Raw genomic sequence first — 21,458 nt, 5'->3', positions numbered from 1 at the left:
GACGTCATTAGCAGTGAATAATGATTGACATCTATCTCGACCAATGAGGAGCTGAAACTGACGCGCTTGAGAAAGAGAATCAAAATACAGACACTTTGCCGTAACACCCAGCTTTGCTTCAGTGTGTGTGTGTGTGTGTGTATTTTCTCCTGCAGGGGGATCTTTTTCGTGACAAAGGGCACGTTTGGTCAGTTGACATGTGAATGGCAGTATCTGTTCGATGAGTTTACTAAAGCACCCATGATTGTGGAAGGCAGGAGACTGCGCATCGAAGCGAAGGTACATGCATGCCCAAGGGGGCTAATAGTTCAGGAGGGCTAATAATTCTGACTTCTACTGTATATACTCACTAGGTACCTACTGTACCTAACCTGAACTTGTATTACGTTGTACTTGCCATGTTGTTAAGTCTTCATCAGCACTTTATTCATTTCTGAAATGCCTGCTCTTTCCGATGATGTAACCAATGGCTTGTGGGCGGGGCTTAATGAATAATATTAACAACAAAGCCTTCTGATGGCATTATTTATGATGGAAAAGCTGATTTGTGCTGTTGTGATTTTGACAGGAGAGAGTCAAGTCAGTGTTTCACGCCAAAGAGTTCGGGAAGATCATCAATTTCAAAACTCCAGAATTAGCAAAGGTATAGTTTGTGTTTATCACTGCTGTAAACAAATGACTGATGTCTAATGCTATGTTCACACCAGACGCGGCATGCGCAGATAAATTGTGCGGTTCACGCGTAAATAAATGTGTACATTTTGAGTTTACTCGCTTCAAGCAATTTGCGTGTCAAACGCACAAAAAGCTCAATTCGTGCTGCGTCATTCGAGCGAGTCGCGACATTTGAGGGAGTCTCGTCATTTAAGTGAGCCGCGACATTCGAGCGAGTCTTGTCATTTGAGCGAGCTGCTACATTCGAGCGAGCCTCATCATTCGAGCGGGTTGCGACACGCGAGTGAGCCTTGTCATTCCAGCGAGGTTGCGACATTCGAGCGAGCCTCGTCATTCAAACGAGCTGCGACATTTGAGTCTCATCAGTCGAACGAGCCACGACATTCGAGTGAGCCACGAAATTCAGTCGAGTCACGAGTTTCTAGCGAGCTGCGACATTCGAGCATGCCTCGCTATTCGAGCCATGTCATTCGAGCGAGCTGCAACATTTCAGCCACGTCATTCGAGCTGCAACATTTGAGCGAGCCGCGAAGTTTAAGTGAGCTGTGACATTTGAGCCACCACATTCAAGCGAGTCTCCTCATTCGAGCGCGAGTCGCGACATTCTTGCCATCTCATTTGAGCGAGCAGCCTCCATCGAGCGAGTTGTGACATTTGAGCAGTCTCATTCGAGCAAGCCACCTCCTACGAGCGAGCCCCCTCGTTCGAGCAAGCCGTATCATTTGAGCAAGCAGCAACATTTTAGAGAGTCACGACATTCGAGCGAGTCATGACATTCAAGCGAGTCACGACATTTAAGCTGCCTCATTCGAGCGAGTCGTGACATTCGAGCAGTGTCATTCAAGCGAGCTGCCAATTTCAAGCAAGCCACGACATTCGAGCGAGTCACGACATTCGAGCGAGTCACGATATTCGAGCTGCCTCATTCATGCGAATCGTGCTGCAGGATTTCACCTGTGTCTGGTGTAAACGCACCATAAGAGACAAAGATTCTGCATCAATTTATCAGGTAATGATAGTAAAAAAGAGAATAAAATCAGAGTGTGACTTCAGCTGCTGTCACACTGGACTATCTCCCCATAGACTTCGTTTCATACGCACACAAATGATTCAAACCGAAAACGCAAGCTCGACACCAATCGAAGATCAAAACTTGATCTCTCTGAACAGAATTTAAAAAATATATATTGACCAATCGCTCGCTTTTTAAAATGTCTAATCATCTTGTTTATTCCCCATATTTATGCCCCTTTTCACAGCGCTGTACAACAGAATTTCGCAAGTACAAACTCTAGTGCAGGCCAACCCTGGCCAACCCTGTTCCTGGAGAGCCGCCTTCCTGCAGATTTCAGTTGCAACCCATATCAAACACACCTGCCTGTAATTATCACGTGGTGTTCAGGTCCTAATTAATTGGTTCAGGTGTGTTTGATATGGGTAGCAGCTGAAATCTGCAGGAAGGTGGCTCTCCAGGAACAGGGTTGGCCACCCCTGCTCTAGTGTGACTGTGGCAGGAGGTTTAGGGGAATTGACCTCTCTAATTAATGCTTGATCTCCCCCCAGTTAGTCAAAACAAGATGAGAAAGAGTGAGAAATAGTTTCCTGTGATCTGTATCTTAAATAATAATATTAACAATTAAGAAAATATGTCATATAAATATACATTTGACCACCCCCATAATGGATCATACCATTGTGAATGCATGATACAATGTGATGCGATTTGATACTGAAGATGAATAAAGCACCAGCTCCTGTAATGCTGTGTTCACACTAGACGTGGAACGCGCGTCAAGCGCGAGTGATTTACATGTTAAGTCAATGCAAACACGCGAATAGACATCCTGCGGCGCGATACACGAGAATGGCGCGATACGAGCGAATGGAGCGTTTTGCGCGTTTCGCTGGAATCGGTCGAGTTCGAAAATCTGAACTTCAGCGGACATTTGCGCCACGTTAACCAGTCAGGAGCTTGCTCTTGTGGGCCCATGATTGTAATGTATCACCTGTTGTTGGTGTCCCGGGGGAAATCCTCCAGCCGACACCGACAAAAAGTTCATCAAACTGGGCTGGGCTCAGTCAGAAGCACCGCTGAAAGCCTCCATCATCCAGGTTCGGTTTCTAGAAGAGTTTATGAGCTCACAGAGCTGGATGCATGCCTGAAAGAATCTAGTGGACTCAGACACGACCCTAAACGTATCGACCCTGTTTTTCAGCCTTCATAAAGCACATAAACACTGTTATTTTCTTCATAAAATCCATGTTAGCCATTTAGCAACGAAGCTAGAGTCACCGGGCAGACTGAAGCCCTGCCCATCACGCGAATCCGCGTCTGTTCTGAAGTGAATTTGACATGCGAATGAAGGCAAGGCAAGGCAAACTTCATTTAAAAAGCACAATTTTATACAACCGTAGTTGATCCAAAGTGCTTTACAATGTGATAAAATATTTAAGAAAACAAAAAAATAAAACTTGTATGAAAAATGTAAGAAAAGGAAATATATGTTATTTGTGTGATGCTAAAATACAGTATAAAAATAACATGTATGAATCACTCAGAGGTAAGGGAGTAAAAATAAGTCTTCAAGTTAGATTTAAAAGTATCCAAGGATGGAGAAATCCTGATGTTCTACGGGAGACTGTTCCATAGCCTTGGGGCCGCAACACGGAAAGCTCGATCCTTTTGATTTGACGCAAGACTGAGGGATCGACAAAAACCACTGATCAATGGAACTTAATGGTCTACAAGCTGTATATGGCCTAATAAGCTCACTGACATAGGCCGGGGCAGAATTGTGCAAAGCTTTATATGTAAAAAGAAGGATTTTAAAATCAACTCTGAAATTGAATTGAAACTCTGAAGCAGGGTTTGACGCGTGAATGAAGCGAGTAAACTCAAAATGTTCACGCGGCTATTTAGGCGCGAATAGCGTGATTTACCCGCGCATTCCGCGTCTGGTGTGAACGCAGCATGAGGATTACTTTGTGTGCAGGATTTACCTAGAACGAGGACACAAATTACTTACAACAAGGAAATGATTTAAAAAATGTTAAAAATATCAGTAAATTAATAAATTGTTTGCATTGTCTGGTAAATTGAGAGAACAAATTAATCAATTGTAGCCCAAAGAACCACTCTTTTTCATAGATTTTAATCATCAAAATCAACGATTTTGCAACAAATAGGTTCAGTGGATGTTTAAATATTCGTCATGGAATCATTAATCCCAATAAAGAACAGATAACAAAGAATTAATAAAGAAAAGCAAGCACAAACGCTGTAAATATAAGCGTGTGATTTGAGTGATGTGTGTTTCTGTTTCTTTTTCTCAGTGGGTTCTTGCCAAGCTTGAAGACGCTCGGGAGAATCTGCCCAAGTGACGCTTGAAGCGACTGCGCTCTGCTCTGTGCCTTTAACAGTGTGACACTTTACCCACAATGCAACAGTCGTTCACTAAACACCCCAAGCTGACTGTTAGACTGTGTGCACGAGTGTTGGGTTTACATCGCACACACCTGCAGACTCATTCACACACAGACACACACTACGTCGTCCTCTACAATGTGCCTCAAGATGCGGATCATGTCTCTTTAACACAAATCCTGCTGAAGTGTAAATGAAGATTGTTTTATACGCGGATTAATAAAGACCAACACACTGTATGTATTTTATTTGTCCTGAAAAAGAGCGGGAATGTCTGAAACTGTATGTACAGGATATTTTTAATACGTGGCTTTGCATGCAATCTTATTTTGATCGTCTGTGTTTATTTAATTGATCCTCCTGCTCGTCCATCAAGACCTGTAACGTAACTCAGATATGCAAAAGTGGATTATTATTATTTAGCGATGGGTGAAAATATTGACGTCTATGAATTGATATTAAAGTCATCCTGAAATCAGCATGGAGTCTGTTTATGTGATGTCAATGATGTTATCAAACTATTTTAATTCAGATTTAAGGTAAACGGCCATTATATAGTTTGATTATAAAATGATTTTGATTCAGATTTTATTCAGTCTTACCCAAAAATGATGCTGAGTTTAACATTGATTTAATGTTAACTTATCAAATGCTAATGTCTTAAAGAGGGCGACACAGTGGCGCAGTGCTGTCGCCTCACAGCAAGAAGGTCGCTGGTTCGAGCCTCGGCTCAATTGGCGTGTCTGTGTGGAGTTTGCATGTTCTCCCTGCGTTCGCGTGGGTTTCCTCCCGGTGCTCTGGTTTCCCCCACAGTCCAAAAGACATGCATGTGTGTGTGTGTGGATGTTTCCCAGTGATGGGTTGCGGCTGGAAGGGCATCCGCTGCGTAAAAACGTGCTGGGTAAGTTGGTGGTTCAATCCGCTGTGGCGACCACAGATTAATAAAGGGACAAAGCCGACAAGAAAATGAATGAATGAATATATAGTCTTAAAGAGACAGTTCACCCAAAAATGAACATTTACTGACTGCTTACTCAGTCGTAAGGGCTTTAAAATCTTTGAGTTCCTGTTAAACACAAAGGAAGATATTTTGAAGAATGCTGAAAACATGGACCTCCATATAGGATAAACAAATACGATGGAAGTCAATGGTTACAGGTTTTCTGCATATTCAAATTATCTTGAGTTCAACAGAAACTGATTGATTTGTTACTATTTGAGGAAACTAATAAGAACTCTTCGAGTTTTTTTAGGAACAGACGTACACTAATTTATATTTAATGTAGTGTACTGCAATTCTTGGAAGTACATTTAAACGAATTGTACTTGCCAGTTATGTATTTGTTTTTCATACATTGAAGTCAATGGTTACCAGTTTTCAACATTCTTCAAAATATCTTCTTTGGTGTTGGAAACAATTGAGGGTAAGTAAATAGCAAATACATACAGCGGTATTTCCATAGTATTTGTTGTCCCTACTATGGAAGTCCGCATTCTTCAAAATATCTTCTTTTGCGTCAGTTTTGTGAGAGCTTTCTGTAAACTACCTGACAAAAGTCTTGTCACCTATCCAAGTTTTAGGAACAGCCAATAATATCTTCTAGTTGATCTTACCCCCAGACATGCTCAATAATGTTCATGTCTGGTGACTGGGCTGGCCAATCCTGGAGCAGCTTGATCTTCTTTGCTTTCAGGAGCTTTGATGTGGAGGCTGAAGTATGAGGAGCGCTATCCTGCTGGAGAATTTGCCCTCTTATGTGGTTTGTAATGTAATGGGCAGCACAAATGTCTTGATAGCTCAGGCTGTTGATGTTGATCATCCACTCTGCAGATCTCTCGCACGCCCCCATACTGAATGTAACCCCAAACCATGATGTTTCCTTCACCAAACTTGACTGATATCTATGAGAATCTTGAGTCCATGCGGGTTCCAGTAGGTCTTCTGCAGTATTTGTGATGATTGGGATGCAGCTCAACAGATGATTCATGGGAAAAATCCACCATCTGCCACCTTTTCAAATGATCAACTAGAAGTCAAGTTATTATTTGTTGCTCTTACAGCTGAGATCAATGACAAGACTTTTGTCAGGTAGTGTTTATGATATTTTTTCATCATTAAAACATTGCATGTTTGAGAAACGGATAGCAAAATCTAAAAATTGGATATTTTTGCAAGGAACGTCTGTTGAACACGAGACAAAAGCTTGTAATCCTGAAGAAAATGCTTAATATATAAATATATATATATATATATATATATATATATATATATATATATATATATATATATATATATATATATATATATATATATAAAAACCATCACATTAGAAAATAAAATGAGCAAACTGAATTTAATTTCTCGTTTTTTATTCATGGCTTCAGAAAAGCATGACATTTTATTGCATTACTCTTGTCATTTTACATTTATTATGCACATATACACACATTTCAATCTTTTAAACGACAGTAAAACCCTTGTTTAATAAATATCATCAAAGCAGAAACGGGCATTAAGAGTTTAAAGGCACTTCAGGTTTTCACTACCACTAGTAAACCTACTGAGGTTAAATACAGAAACTATGAGTCTGAATTTACCCTCTCTCAATTTACTGTCAGAAGCTAAGATTAGTTGCACGAAATTATGCATGTTTAATGAGAGAAACATTATTTACAATGTGAATTCGGACACTAAAATGTTAAATAAATGCCAGTGAATTGGTCAAAGACAGCATCAACACAACAAGATCATTATTAGTTTGTGTACATTCATGACTATCATAGAATAATAACTACTCTTTTTTTTAAACTGTGATTTGCAGAAGAAACCTATTAAAATGTCATTCATTGTAACTAGAACGGAGTATGTGCGCAATGACTTTTAATTTTAAGTGAGACTTTTATTTTGTAGACTCAAGTACTTCCGGTAAACAAGTTTGGCTCGTTTAAGATATAATTTCTTTAAAAAATAAACGATCTTTAGTGCCTGATTGATATGTTATATAAAGAAGTTATCATACTAAACAAGAAGCACCGCATTACATTGCATTGTTTCGCGCCATGTCTTTAAAATATGGAAATTAATTTTACCTCAGGATTTTCAAATGAGTTTCAGCGGTCGCCTGCTTACGTACGGAACCCCGGAAGGGACATAGTGGGGGAGAAAAAAAATGGGTGGGTGAAAAAAAAAATAATGGGTGAAAGAAAAAAAATGGGTGGGAGGAAAATATATATTTCTAAGTTTTTTGCGTTCTCTCGCAAAGTTTTGCGTTCCCTCGCAAAGATGTTTTGCGTTCCCTCGCAAAGATGTTTTGCGTTCCCTCGCAAAGATGTTTTGCGTTATCTCGCAAAGATGTTTTGCGTTCCCTCGCAAAGATGTTTTGCGTTATCTCGCAAAGATGTTTTGCGTTATCTCGCAAAGATGTTTTGCGTTCCCTCGCAAAGATGTTTTGCGTTATCTCGCAAAGATGTTTTGCGTTCCCTCGCAAAGATGTTTTGCGTTCTCTCGCAAAGATGTTTTGCGTTCTCTCGCAAAACTGTTTCTCCACAAACACTTCCTGTTCACTGCACTCACATAAACCCTCCCGTTTTTGCCGAAATTCTCCCGTATTTTACCATTCTATCCCACTTTCTTTACATTACTGTGCGTATGCTACCTATGAACCAGTGAATGCATGTATAAGCGCTGACAGACGCGCTTCGTACAATAAACTGATCCCAGATCAGCGTATGTACACGCCATTTACAGAGGAGCGGGTGTATGTTTAAACAGACAAATACACTGAATAATATGAAACATCTCCGTCCTGCATGTTTTATTTTAAACAGCTTATTTTCTCTTAAATGAGCACAAACAGTTTCTAAAGTAATGGACTGCTTTCATTATAGATCTGTGCATTCTTACAGAGACACCTCTGTTATCAAACTAAACAAAACATGAGATTCATTTGCTGCGCACTTGTTTGATAACAGAAGTGTCCCTTTAAATGGCGCGTACAGACGCTGATCTGGGATCAGTTTATTGTATGGAGCACGTCTGTCAGTCAGCGCTTAAACATGCATTCACTGGTTCAGAGGTTGCAAAGTGAAAGGCGACAATCAGCGCACAGTAAAGAAAGTGGGATAGAATAGTAAAATATGGGAGAATTTCGGCAAAAACGGGAGGGTTTACGTGAGTGAAGTGAACAGGAAGTGTTTGTGGAGAAACAGTTTTGCGAGAGAACGCAAAACATCTTTGCGAGGGAACGCAAAACATCTTTGCGAGATAACGCAAAACATCTTTGCGAGGGAACGCAAAACATCTTTGCGAGGGAACGCAAAACTTTGCGAGAGAACGCAAAAAACTTAGAAATATATATTTTCCTCCCACCCATTTTTTTTCTTTCACCCATTATTTTTTTTCACCCACCCATTTTTTTTCTCCTCCACTACGTCCCTTCCGGGGTTCCGTAGCTGCTTCACCTGGCGGCGGTTAACGGTTTTTTATCTCGTTTTACGCCTCAACAACTAAATGAATGTGTAAGTATTTTTACCTGATTATATTTTAATCACATTAAAACAAAATAGATGGTGTGAAAAATAACCGTATGAATTTGAAAATAGTCACATTAATCTTAATCGGTTGCTGAAAAACATTAGCAGTGCATGAAGTTCTCTTTCTTTATATTATTCTTCAGATGGCTAAAAATTATATATATATATATTATATATATATATATATTTTTTTTTTTTTGTAATACGTTTTTAGTCATTTAAAATCAAATTAAACGTTTTATATAGATATTTGACTAATTATAGGTCAAAGTATATACATGGATATATCAGTTGCACAGAATGATGATGGATTATTATTTCCCTCGTAGCTTGACATTTTGTTTTCTGAGGTTATTAGATACTTTACTTGCATTTGAGGGGGTTTGAGAATTAATGTGGTCCACAAAATGCTCTTTGACCCAAATGCCAGTAAATAATTTTTAGATAAAAAAAAAAATAATGATAATAATATCTCATTAAGTCTAGTGTTAAAATAGCTACAGTTGAAGTCAGAATTATTAGCTATCCTGTATATTTTTTCCCCCTAATTTCTGTTTAACAGAAAGAAGTTTTTTCAGCACATTTCTAAACATAATAGTTTAAATAACTCATTTCTAATAACTGATTTCTTTTATCTTTGCTATGATGACAGCACATAATATTAGACATTTTTCAAGACACTGGTATTCAGTTTAAGTGACATTCGAATGCTTAAAGAGGTTAACGTTAGGGTAATTTATTGTATAATGATGGCTTGTTCTGTAGACAATCCAAAACGAATATTGCTTAAGGGGGCTAATAATATTAACCTTAAAATGTTTTATTTTTATTTTCATTATTAGCTCTTTTTTTTTTGCTGAAATAAAACAAATAAGATTTTCTCGAGAAAACATATCGGAAATACTGTGAAAAATTCTGTGCCCTGTTAAATCATTATTTGGGAAATATTTAAAAAAATTAAATAAAATAATTCTGACTTCAACTGTGCGTAATGCAACTTTTTTTCGAGCAGATTTGTGCATTCGCATGTAAACTTTCCCTCTACTTTGCCTTTAAATGCTCCTCCACCAATCAGCTTTGATCTATTTTACATACACGTGCCTTAAATCTCAGTAAACTCTACTTACATCAAGAACGAAATGTCCTCATCTGTCCATCTACTAGACCTACAGAGGACTGAAGAAAACCCATCCACATCTAATCCATTAGAAACGTCCATAAACGAGTTCAGCAACAGAAGAGTGTTGGGTTATTTTGAGCTCTACATCTACCCAGGAGCGAGTTGCAGCTTTCAGACCAGGTTGAACTCTTTGAGGTTGTGTCTCAGGATTGTGTCTTTAACCGCGGCAAAGATCAGCCGGATGTTCTCGGTGTCTGTGGCGCAGGTGAAGTGAGAATAGATGGTTTTGTCCTTGTCTTCATTCTCCTCCTGGTACATCTTCAGAATAAACTCCTGCGCCGCCTTTGGGTCATTTTTGGGACCTAAAAATACAATCTGTTGGTCATTTTTTAGTCCTATATCACACTTTTGGTAACACTTTATTTCATGCTGTTAACAAATCATTAACTACGACTTTTAGCTCAATAAACTACTAATTATCTGCTTATTAATTGTTAGTATGGTAGTAGTTGGGATTAGGTATTGGCTAGGATTAGGGATGTAGAATAAGACCCTACTTTACAAATGCTAACAAACAGTTAATATCTTAATAATAGGCAGGTAATAAGACAGTAGTTAATAGCATGAATTGTAATGCATTATAGCATGACCTAAACTAAAGTGTTACCACAATGTCTTTACTAAAAAAAGCTATTTGCACATGCAGCAGGGCTCGAAATTAACTTTTTTACTTAGTAGCACCGGTGCTCCCAACTTCAAACATTTAGGAGCACCAAAATAAATTTAGGAGCACCAGAAAAAATTTAGGAGCACCCACCAAAAATGAATGAGCACAGCTGCAAATTGTTTTTTTTGTATTTAGGGATTTATTGTATTTTAAAACAACATCAATAGGACTGACAAAAAACAGAAACAACTATCTAACTAATGCTGCGAAGACATTGATATTTGTGTGCAATAATTCCAAAATGAATGTCTAATAATCATAGAATATTAATGATGATAAAAATGACAATAATAGTAAAAATGAATTCCATTTCTCATTATGATGCTGCCTTGAATGTGCATAAATGTTGGTTATCTGCTATAAAAAGTCTGTTACTTTATGAAAATTAATTGTATAGTTTGCATCAAACAAAAATGAAGCATTGTAGTAAGAAATATTGATTTTGTACTGCTGTTTTTATATGCATGTCAATTTAATAAATAATATTTCTGCTACAAAACAAACAAAAGATTATAATAAATCATTCAATTCAATGATGAAAGCTGCAAAGCAGTCATCAGTAAATAAATAAATAATATACACCTCAAAAAAGAATAGACAAAAGAAAGAAAGTAAAGTCTCACTTCTATCACTCTTTAAAAGTTTTGGTTTCAGTTTGTGTCAATTTAAAGGTTCAGTCTGAGCTGATCTTCATGTTTCTGTGTTAGTGGAAAAGCTGGCGAGTCAGCCGACCCAATTTATGAGCAGTCAGCGCAAGATTCTTGCGATGACCACCGGCGGAATACCGCTGTTTGTTATGAGACGCAGTTTCAGTGTAAACTTAGTAAAGGCGAGCTTCTTTGGCGATGATATGTACAGTATTAGATTTGACTTTTAGCGGACATTTGCGCTGAACACGCAGTGAATGCAACGCATGGAGATTCGGGCACCTTCTCCAAGAAGCGCGTACTCGATTGATCTCAGCAGGCGGATCATTATTCACCACGTGACGTGTCATGATCGCTCTCATCTGCGCCTCAATTTTAGGTGGGGTTTGCAAACCTGTGTGCTTTAAGTTTTTACTCTTTAGCTGTTTGCATTTCCCGTGGTCATAAAAGCTCCTTCCCTGTCATCTGACAGCGGAATACCTTGAGTGATTGACAGCTAATATGAACCAATGTAGCGGCATGGAAGAGCGATTCAGCACGTTTTTACAAAAAATCAAAACAGGTCGCACTACAACCATTATCTGCAGTCGCACTAATGCGCCAAAATATATTATGAGGTCGCATAGATTAATTTTCGGGCGCATATGCTCAGCTCAGCTTCTTATTCAAATTTCTATGTCTATCTCCTCCTAGGGCTTTTAAGCTAAGACCACCAAACTTGGGCCAGACCTTTAGACTAGTCTGACTAGGATTACTATATCTTTTCCAACTGGTCCAGCTTTTGGTTTTCTAAAAACTGACCCGGAAATCTCTGAAAAATCTCATTGACTTAACATTGGGCCAAATTTTGATGCATCATAACTCAGAACGGGAAATCTTGAGAAACATGAGATCATCCACATTTCAAGAGGCTGTCAAGCTGTGTAAAACTACAAATCAAACTGGGGTGTAAGTTTTACCCCTGGGGTGCAAGAGCGTCCCAAACTTGCCAATTGACTTACAATGGCGAAGAAACTCATAGACTGCTATTATAAAGGCCCCAGATTGATATCTTAATGCTGCACTGTCATAAAGACATTGGGATTCATTTATATCATTCGTATTCCCAGGATGCTCAGTTGTATCATCACTCTAAGCTGTGAATCGACCCCGTAGCAACAAAAAACTAACCTAGCAACCATTTAAGAACAACAATATCTTAGCATCAGTACATTGTAGGGAACTGTAGATTGGCTCATTTGATACTAGCAATCAAGACTTCCTGTATGCTACACCTGCTAGCAGTGATTAGCTACATGCTAATAATTATTAGCTACGTGCTATAACATGCTAGAAACACTTTAGTATAAAGATTTGATCAAACATGTAAATGAGTCTTGCCTAGTAACAACCTAGAGTACCCTAGCAACCACCTAGCAATCACTCACAACGCTGTTAGCTTTCTTAAGCCAACATCAAAGTTCGTCAATGAACTTTAGCTTCTAGTTTAATGTTTTTTTTTAGATTATTTGGTGTCATGATGTTAATATACACAGTGTAAAACCACCTACAATATTGTGGTTAACATCTTTAGATGAATATTGCATTTAAAGAAATTAAAAAAGAAATAATCTTAAAATTAGGCTCCAGTATGTAGATTTTATGTACTAATACGGCATCTTAAAAATACATATTAGTACCTAAAGCGTGCATATCAGTGCATAAAAGTGTAGTCTGTCTGTTTCTCCTAATCTTGAGGTTCACATAACCTTGGATCCGGCCCGTATCCAGAACAGATGATTGTTAAGATAGTAATTGTATATATATGCTCACAAAGGTATAAATGCTCACAACGCCATCAGGTATGAGCAGTGGGATACAACGATTACTCGATGATGAACTATTGAGCTTATTCTGCGATGCGGAAGTACACTCCTTTTTGCGATTGTTTTAAAACTTCCGATACAGTCGCCTATGGGAGAAATGACTATGAATAATAAACGGCAGAAAATGGTCTTGCTCTACAAACAAATGTGTTCATGACTATACAGAACAAGTAGAATAATACAATAAGAAAATATCAGTTTGCAACATCAACTAGCAGAACGAGCTGCTTTTAACGTCTGAAAATCAATGGAAGTGAATGAGAGCGGATGTCCAGAGCCGAAAAGATTCTGATGGCTTTTTTAAGTCACTCACCTGTGAATTCTGGGAAGTACGTGGCCACGTGAGAGTAAACAATCTTCTCCTTGAGGATGTCAGTCTTATTCAGAAAGAGGATGACGGATGAAGACTGGAACCAGGGATATGTGATGATTGTTTTGAACAAAGCTTTACTCTCCTCCATGCGATTCTGAAACACAGGAAAACACAGCGTGACGATGGAGACACACACACGGGATAAAATCACAGACACACACTCGCAGTCAGACCGACCTCATTGTCGCACTCAGCGAGGACCTGGTCGTATTCACTCAGAGCCACCAGGAAGATGATGGAGGTCACGTTCTCGAAGCAGTGGATCCACTTCCTGCGCTCTGACCTCTGACCCCCGACGTCCACCATCCTGAACACAGCAGCGACACAAAATTTATGTGCAATATATGCAAAGAAGATAAGCATGGATACTGAGAATTATTAGCCCTTCTATATATATTTTTCCCCAATTTCTGTTTAAGATTTTTTCAACACATTTCTACACATAATAGTTTTAATAAGTCATCTCTAATAACTGATTTATTTTATCTTTGCCATGATGACAGCACATAATATTAGACTGGATGTTTTTTCAGGATACTCATATTCAGATTAACATGACATTTAAAGGCTTAACTAGGTTAATTGGGTTAAAGTTAGGGTAATTAGGCAAGTCATTGTATAACAGTGTTTTTTTCTGGAGACAATTGAAAACAAATATTGCTTAAGGGGGTTAATAATATTGACCTTATATTTATAACCTATTAAACTTCTTTTATTCTAGCCAAAATAAACCAAAGACAATTGAAAAAATATAGCAGCAAGCAGCAATTATCAGGGCCAAGCATTTCAGCGGCCACATAAAGAAGCATGGCAATGACAACTGGAAATTTCTATAACTCTTTGGCAGTATGGTCTCAGCCAAATTTCGTGAAAATTGAACTAACAATCTACAGAGAGTTCAAAACAACTAGATTTTCAAACTAATTCAAGATGGGGAAATGGAAGTCGTGTCAATTAGGAAAACATAATAATTTTGTTCTCGGGATGATCCAAGGAATCCAACAAAACCTCATGACAATTGGCAAAACTATTCAAAAGTCATTTAATACAATTTGAATGATTTCTATTTATAGAAATTAATTGTTTGTCATTTTTACCCAGAAGGTGACACAAACTGATGGGTTTTGGTCAATGTCAGGTCTAGATCACACACTTTGGGCCCTATCATACACTCGTCAGCACGTGTTTGGCATGATTTGTTGTTGTTTTACATTTACATTTACATTTTGTCATTTCGCAGACGCTTTTATCCAAAGCGACTTACAAATGAGGACAAGGAAGCAATTTACACAACTATAAGAGCAACAATGAAGAAGTGCTATAGGCAAGTTTCAGGTCCGTAAAGTCTAAGAAGGAAAGTATTAGTAAAATTTTTTATTTTTTTTGAGTACAGTTAGTGTGATATCCAGAGACGCAATTGCAGATTAGGAAGTGAAGTGGAGACTAAATAGTTGAGTTTTTAGTCGTTTCTTGAAGACAGCGAGTGACTCTGCTGTTCTGATGCAGTTAGGGAGTTCATTCCACCAACTGGGCAGATTGAATGCGAGAGTTCGGGAAAGTGATTTCTTCCCTCTTTGGGATGGAACTACGAGGCGACGTTCATTCACAGAGCGCAAGTTTCTGGAGGGCACATACATCTGCAGAAGTGAGAGCAGATAAGAAGGAGCAAAGCCAGAAGTCGCTTTATAAGCAAACATCAGAGCTTTGAATTTGATGCGAGCAGCAACTGGCAGCCAGTGCAAAAGGATGAGTAGCGGAGTGACATGTGCTCTTTTAGGTTCATTAAAGACCACTCGCGCTGCTGCGTTCTGAAGCAGCTGAAGAGGTTTGATAGAGTTAGCTGGGAGCCCGGCTAGTAGAGAGTTGCAATAGTCCAGTCTGGAGAGAACAAGAGCTTGAACAAGGAGTTGAGCTGCATGTTCAGATAAGAAGGGTCGGACCTTTCTGATGTTATAGAGTGCGAATCTGCAAGATCGAGCAGTTCTAGAGATGTGGTCAGAGAAGTTTAGTTGGTCATCAATCGTTACTCCAAGACTTTTCACCATTTTGGATGCAGTAATGGTTGCCCCATCCATCTGGATTGAAAAGTTATGGTGTAGAGTCGGGTTGGCCGAAACTTCAAGCATTTCCGTTTTTGCAAGGTTCAGCTGAAGATGATGATCTCTCATCCAGTGTGAAATATCCAACAGGCAGGCTGAGATGCGAGCTGGACCTGAGCGATCATCAGGATGAAGAGAGGTACAGCTGGGTATCATCAGCATAGCAGTGGTAGGAAAATCCATGTTTCTGGATGACTGGTCCTAGAGATGTCGTGTAGATGGAGAAGAGAAGTGGCCCAAGAACAGAGCCTTGAGGTACCCCAGTGTTTAGATGCTGTAGGTTGGACACCTTTTCAGATCAGAGCAACCCTAATTTTCGTGTTTTGCGCTACGGTTTTTAAATAGCAAATGCATTTGCACCTCTTTGTGGACTCATGGCTGTTCTGGTCTGGAAAGGAGGTGTGTAGATGGTGCGTTGCTATTTTCAGGAACTGAAATAGACCACGCCACGTTTAAGTTTGGTTCAGATCATTGCAGTGATTCAGCCTGTCACTAGAGAGTTTGAGTTTTTTGTGATCGAAGATCAGACTGTTCTCTATCAGTGTGTTAAAGTTTGTGCAAATTGTTCATACGGTTCATATGGCTGCCATAGACTCCCATTGCGGAAGATAGCTTTGCATCAGAAATTCTCCTCTGTTAATCTGTAAATGTATTGCTGACCTTGCTGTAATTGTATCCCTAACCTTAACCAATCTTAAACACTGATCACCTGAAGATGACGTTGTCAAGGTCGAAGGGGTACTCGATGATTCCTGTAGTGGGAACCCGGACCCGCAGAATGTCCTGCTCAGTGGGAACATACGCTGCGTTGGCGATTCGGTCCAGGTCACTCAGGTAACTGTTTATCAGAGGAAACAAACACTGGGGTCAAATCACAGATTACAATGATTACTGCGATGACATATATGTAGCACAAAAAACATGCTGGATGTTCAGAGAAATTAATATTATTGGACCTCCCCTTGTGAAAAAGTAAGTGCACCTTTATTAAGGTATAACTCTAATAATAAGAGTATATATTGAAAAATAATTAAATGTTCTGTCTGCGTAGCGTACTACTCTTACAGACGGGTCTGCAGAGCTCTTCGTAACAAATATATATTATTATATTCTATATATACAAGTTCACAAATACAAAACTGACTATTTGGCAGAGTCGGTTAGCTGATACTCTCGGCGGCGGTCGTAGCATTCCTGAATCCCGCTGTCGCTCCATAAACTGCTGAGAGCCTTCACTTGAGTCTCATCCAAACTCATGATTTTATCCACTTCAATGTCGTTGACCAGCGCAGAGTGAGCCTGCAGAGACAAGATCAGCCAATCAGCATTCAGCAGCATCTCCCGGGAGACCAATGAGAGAGTGCGGTCAAGAGCCAGACTGCAGAAAACAGCCAATTAATGCAAAGTCTAGCAGAGCTTAAAAAACAGGACATTAAACCTTCTGGGAGGAAAACAAACAGGTGAAGATGACAAACATGCTTATGAAATACACTCACCGGCCACTTTATTAGGTACAACTGTCCAACGGCTCGTTAACGCAAATTTCTAATAAGCCAATCACATGGCAGCATCTCAATGCTTTTAGGCATGTAGACATGGACAAGACGATCTGCAGCAGTTCAAACTGAGCATCAGAATGGTGCAGAAAGGAGATTTAAGAGACTTTGAATGTGGCTTGGTTGTTGGTGACAGATGTGCTGGTCTGAGTATTTCAGAAACTGCTGATCTACTGGAATTTTCACACATAACTATCTCTAGCAATTACAGAGAATGGTCCGACAAAGAGAAAATATCCAGTGAGTGGCAGTTCTGTGGACGCAAATGCCTTGTTGATGGTCTGAGGAGAATGGCCAGACTGGTTCCAGCTGATAGAAAGGCAACAGTAACTCAAATAAGCACTCGTTACAGGTCTGCAGAAGAGCATCTCTGAACACACAACACGTCCAACCTTGAGGCGGATGGGCTACAGCAGCAGAAAACCACACCGGGTGCCGCTACTGTCAGCTAAGAACAGGAAACTGAGGCTACAATTCACACAGACTCACCAAAACTGGACAATAGAAGATTGGAGAAACGTTGCCTGCTCTGATGAGTCTCCATTTCTGCTGACACATTCAGATGCTCGGCTCAGAATTTGGCGTCAACAACATGAAAGCATGGATCCATCCTGCCTTGTATCAGCGGTTCAGGCCGGTGGTGGTGGTGTAATGGTGTGGGGGAGATTTTCTTGGCACACTTTGGGTTCATTCGTACCAATTGAGCATCGTCTCAACTCCACAGCCTACCTGAGTATTGCTGCTGACCATGTCCATCCCTTTATGAGCACAGTGTCTCCATCATCTGATGGCTACTTCTAGCAGGATAACGCACCATGTCATAAAGCGTGAATCATCTCAGACTGGTTTCTTGAACATGACAATGAATTCACTGTACTCAAATGGCCTCCACAGTCACCAGATCTCAATCCAATAGAGCACCTTTGGGATGTGGTGGAACGGGAGATTGGCATCATGAATGTGCAGCCGACAAATCTGCAGCAACTGTGTGATGCTATCATGTCAATATGGAGCAAAATCTCTGAGGAATATTTCCAGTAGCTTTTTGAATCTCTTCCATGAAGGAGGTCCAACCCGATACTAGTAAGGTGAACCTAATAAAGTGGCAGTGAGTGTATAACACAACTGGACTATATTTTGACACCAAAGACTGTACAAATGATATATGAAATGTATTCAAAATATACAGTTAAAGTCAGAATTATTCGCCCTACTGAGAATTTTGTTTTCTTTTCCAGATATTTCCCAATTGATGTTTAACAGAGCAAGGTGTTTGTTACAGTATTTTCTCTAATATAAAGTCTTATTTGTTTTATTTTGGATAGAATAATTTATTAAAAGCCATTTTAAGGTCAACATTATTATCCCCCTTGAGCAATATTAGTTTTGGATTGTCTCCAGAAAAAAACACAGTTATACAACGACTTACCTAATTACCCTAACTTGAACCTAATTAACCTAACCTAGCCTTTAAATGTCACTTTAAGCTGTATAGAAGTGTCTTGAAGAATATCTTGTCAAATATTATTTACTGTCATCATGGCAAAGATAAAATAAATCAGTGATTAGAAATGAGTTATTGAAACTATTATGATCAGAAATGTGTTGAAAAAATCTTCTCTCCGTTAAACAGAAATACACAGGAGGGCTAATAGGTCAGGTGGGCTAATAATTCTCTCTTCGACTGCATATACCAAATAGTTTTCAAAGGTATATCTCCAGAAGTACCTGGTTTTCAGAGTTAGCGTAGGCGATCTTGAGCATGTCCATAGCTCTGACCATAGACTGCATGGCACTCAGCGTGTTCTGATGGACGAGTTTAATGAAGCCCTTCTTGTCATCATCAGTGTAACCGGAGCCATGAATGATCCGCATCTGTTTAATGAATGTACTCTTACCGCTCTCACCTGTGCCTGCAAAAGAAAACAGACATATACATCACCTTATTTCTGCATTAACACCAAAACATAGACACATTTTCACAAGGATTTACAAAAGAAAAGACTTGAAAGAAATTTCAGTGTATAAAGGACAAGGGTGCAAGCCTAAGCTGAACAACCGTGTTCTCCGATCCCTTAAGACTACTTTGGCAAACCTTCGTCAAGTACCACAATACTTAGTTACAAATGCCAGTTAAAAGTGTACTGTGCCAAATGGAAGCCCTATGTTAACATTGTCCAGAAGCGCTGTCGACTTTTTTGGCCTTCTCTGGTCATTAATGCGAGATTTTGGAGCACAATATCCTGCCTTTTTTCCAGGGAGGCCCATGCATATGTCAACAAAACAATGCAAAACCACATTCTGCACACAGTACAAAGTCCTGGCTGTGGAGGGAGAGGATGCAGGTAGTTGACTGGCCTGCCTGCAGTCCCGACATGTCTCCAATAAAGAATAGAAAAATGTAGTCCTGGCTAGGCCAGTTGGCATTTCTATGTGGAGTTTGCATGTTCTCCCTGTGTTGGCATGGGTTTCCTTCGGTTGCTCCGGTTTCCACCTCAGTCCAAACCAGCCTGATCTCACGAAGTACGAGTTCAGTCATACGAAAACGTACGATTTTAAAAAGGTGTGGCACCTAACCCCACCCCTAACCCCAACTGTCATTGAATGATGAGCAAATCGTACTAAATTGTACAAATTAGATCATACGAATCCATACGAATTAGCCACTAAATCAAAAAGTTACGAATTGCACGAATATTACGAATTGGAGAGGAGTTATTATGTATGTATCAGGCTGGTGTTACACATTTAAAATGGTATAGTAATTTATAGTAAAGGCAAATATTTTGAAATAACAACACTGCTTATTTCAAAATATTTGCCTTTATATATATTTATATATATTTTCGTCGAGTTCAGTCGTACTAAAATGTACCATATTATAAAAGAGGCGTGGCACCTAACCCCACCCCTAACCCCAACTATCATTGAGTGATGAGCAAATCGTACTAAATTGTACAAATTATATCATACGAATTAGCCACTAAATTAAAAATTTACAAATTGCCGTGAGATTGCGTTGGTCCAAACACATGTGCTATAGGTGAAGTTAATAAACTAAATGGTCGTAGTGTATGAGTGTGCGTGTGAATGAGTGTGTATGGATGTTTCCCAGTACTGTGTTCCAGCTGGAAGTAAAGCATTTGCTTGAATAGTTGGCGGTTCATTCCACTGTGGTGACCACTGATGAATAAAGGGACTAAGCTGAAAGCAAAATGAATGAATGATATGAATTTAAAAGAGAGATGAACTCATTAATGCTGAGCCCTGCAGTGATTAATGATTAATATTTCAATATATACATGTAATGACTTCTTTGGTTTTGTGTTGTGTTACATAACGCAGATTGTTGGGAGAATCTGTCTGCTTCTCATTTGTATATTTTTCCTCAGAGATGAACAAAAAGTAAATCTGTTTAGTGTTTGGCTACTGAAGCGCTTGTGCTCGACAGACTGAATGTTCGGCTTGCCAGAGTCCTGTTTATATTCTCCAGCTGCTGTCTTTACTCAGGACAGCTGTAAGATGTAAATGGCCGAGGATCATTTTGAATTGTCTAATGTCAGAGTGAATATACTGAGGCGACAGAGTTACACTTAGCGGCCACTTTTACTTCATTACTGTACTTAAATACTTAAATATTTTTACTTCAGGACTCTTTTGCTTCTCTCTGTTCCAAAGCCTAATAATGTGCTCCTTACTGCACAGCATTTCATGATCAAATTAACAATTACTGATTCAAGAATCATTTTAAAGTGAGTCTCCAGTTAACGATTCACTGAATCAAATAGTCTGGTCAAAGTGAGTCCTCAGATAAAAATTCATTGACCCAGATAATCTGGTTAAAGAGATTCTCCAGTTAACGATTCACTGATTCAAATAATCCAGTCAAAGTGAATCATTTAAAAGTTCATTGATTCTAATAATCTGTTCAAAGTAAATGTCCAGTGAACACTTCACTGATACAGATAATCTGGTCAAAGTGAGTCTCCAGTTAATGATTCACTGATTCAAATTAATGATCTACTGATTCAAGTAATCTGTTCAAATTGAGTCATGACATGAGTTATAAATTCACTGATTCAAATAATCTAGTCAAAGTGAATTTACAGTTAACGATTCACTGATTCAAATGAACCATTCACTGATTCAAATAATCCATTCAAAGTAAGTCTCTAGTTAACAATTCACTGATTCAAATTAATGATCTACTGATTCAAGTAATCTGTTCAAAGTGAGTCATGAGTTATAAATTCCCTGATTCAAATAATCCAGTCAAAGTGAGTCTACAGGTAATGAATCACTGATTCAAATAATCTGGACAAAGTTAGTCTCTAGTTAATAACTCACTGATTCAAATGAATGATTCATTGATTCAAGTAATTTATTCAAATTGATTCATGAGTTATATATTCACTGATTCAAATAATCTAGTCAAAGTG

General features: G+C 39.0%; 2 protein-coding genes and 2 long non-coding RNA genes across 9 annotated transcripts in view; 3 read left to right on the top strand and 1 right to left on the bottom strand.

The window, feature by feature from the left end:
- The window catches only part of vps13a (vacuolar protein sorting 13 homolog A), a 99,911-nt gene extending 95,328 nt beyond the window's left edge, over positions 1–4,583 (top strand). For 3 of the 5 annotated variants that reach the window (NM_001118893.3, NM_001442346.1, NM_001442347.1), the window contains 3 exons: positions 156–279; positions 569–643; positions 4,009–4,583. In NM_001118893.3, the coding sequence (NP_001112365.2) occupies positions 156–279; positions 569–643; positions 4,009–4,056 (247 nt within the window). In that variant the 3' untranslated portion in view covers positions 4,057–4,583. The remainder of the gene's footprint in view (positions 1–155; positions 280–568; positions 644–4,008) is intronic. The other 2 variants (XR_015496903.1, XR_015496902.1) reach the window with 1 other exon arrangement.
- Positions 4,584–8,147: 3,564 nt separating this feature from the next.
- LOC147835835 (uncharacterized) overlaps positions 8,148–21,458 on the top strand; it is a 21,441-nt gene continuing 8,130 nt past the window's right edge. The window contains exon 1 of the long non-coding RNA XR_015498587.1: positions 8,148–8,617. This is a non-coding gene — a long non-coding RNA (uncharacterized LOC147835835). The remainder of the gene's footprint in view (positions 8,618–21,458) is intronic.
- Positions 8,832–21,458, bottom strand: part of gna14a (guanine nucleotide binding protein (G protein), alpha 14a) — a 29,438-nt gene continuing 16,811 nt past the window's right edge. Inside the window, exons 2-7 of one of the 2 annotated variants that reach the window (XM_087265549.1) lie at positions 18,748–18,932; positions 16,608–16,762; positions 16,173–16,301; positions 13,542–13,671; positions 13,305–13,458; positions 8,832–10,114 (exon numbers count right to left, since the gene is read on the bottom strand). In XM_087265549.1, the coding sequence (XP_087121675.1) occupies positions 9,924–10,114; positions 13,305–13,458; positions 13,542–13,671; positions 16,173–16,301; positions 16,608–16,762; positions 18,748–18,932 (944 nt within the window). In that variant the 3' untranslated portion in view covers positions 8,832–9,923. Of the gene's footprint in view, positions 10,115–13,304; positions 13,459–13,541; positions 13,672–16,172; positions 16,302–16,607; positions 18,114–18,747; positions 18,933–21,458 lie in introns of those variants that run through there. The other variant, XM_087265550.1, reaches the window with a different exon arrangement.
- The window catches only part of LOC147835836 (uncharacterized), a 3,998-nt gene continuing 1,466 nt past the window's right edge, over positions 18,927–21,458 (top strand). Inside the window, exon 1 of the long non-coding RNA XR_015498586.1 lies at positions 18,927–21,353. This is a non-coding gene — a long non-coding RNA (uncharacterized LOC147835836). The remainder of the gene's footprint in view (positions 21,354–21,458) is intronic.

This window comes from Danio rerio, chromosome 8, assembly GCF_052040795.2.
Source record: "Danio rerio strain M-AB ecotype USA chromosome 8, GRCz13ab, whole genome shotgun sequence".
Lineage (NCBI taxonomy): Eukaryota > Metazoa > Chordata > Actinopteri > Cypriniformes > Danionidae > Danio > Danio rerio.
The sequence above is the reverse complement of the archived record's forward strand: the minus strand, read 5'-3'. Positions and strand labels throughout refer to the sequence as shown.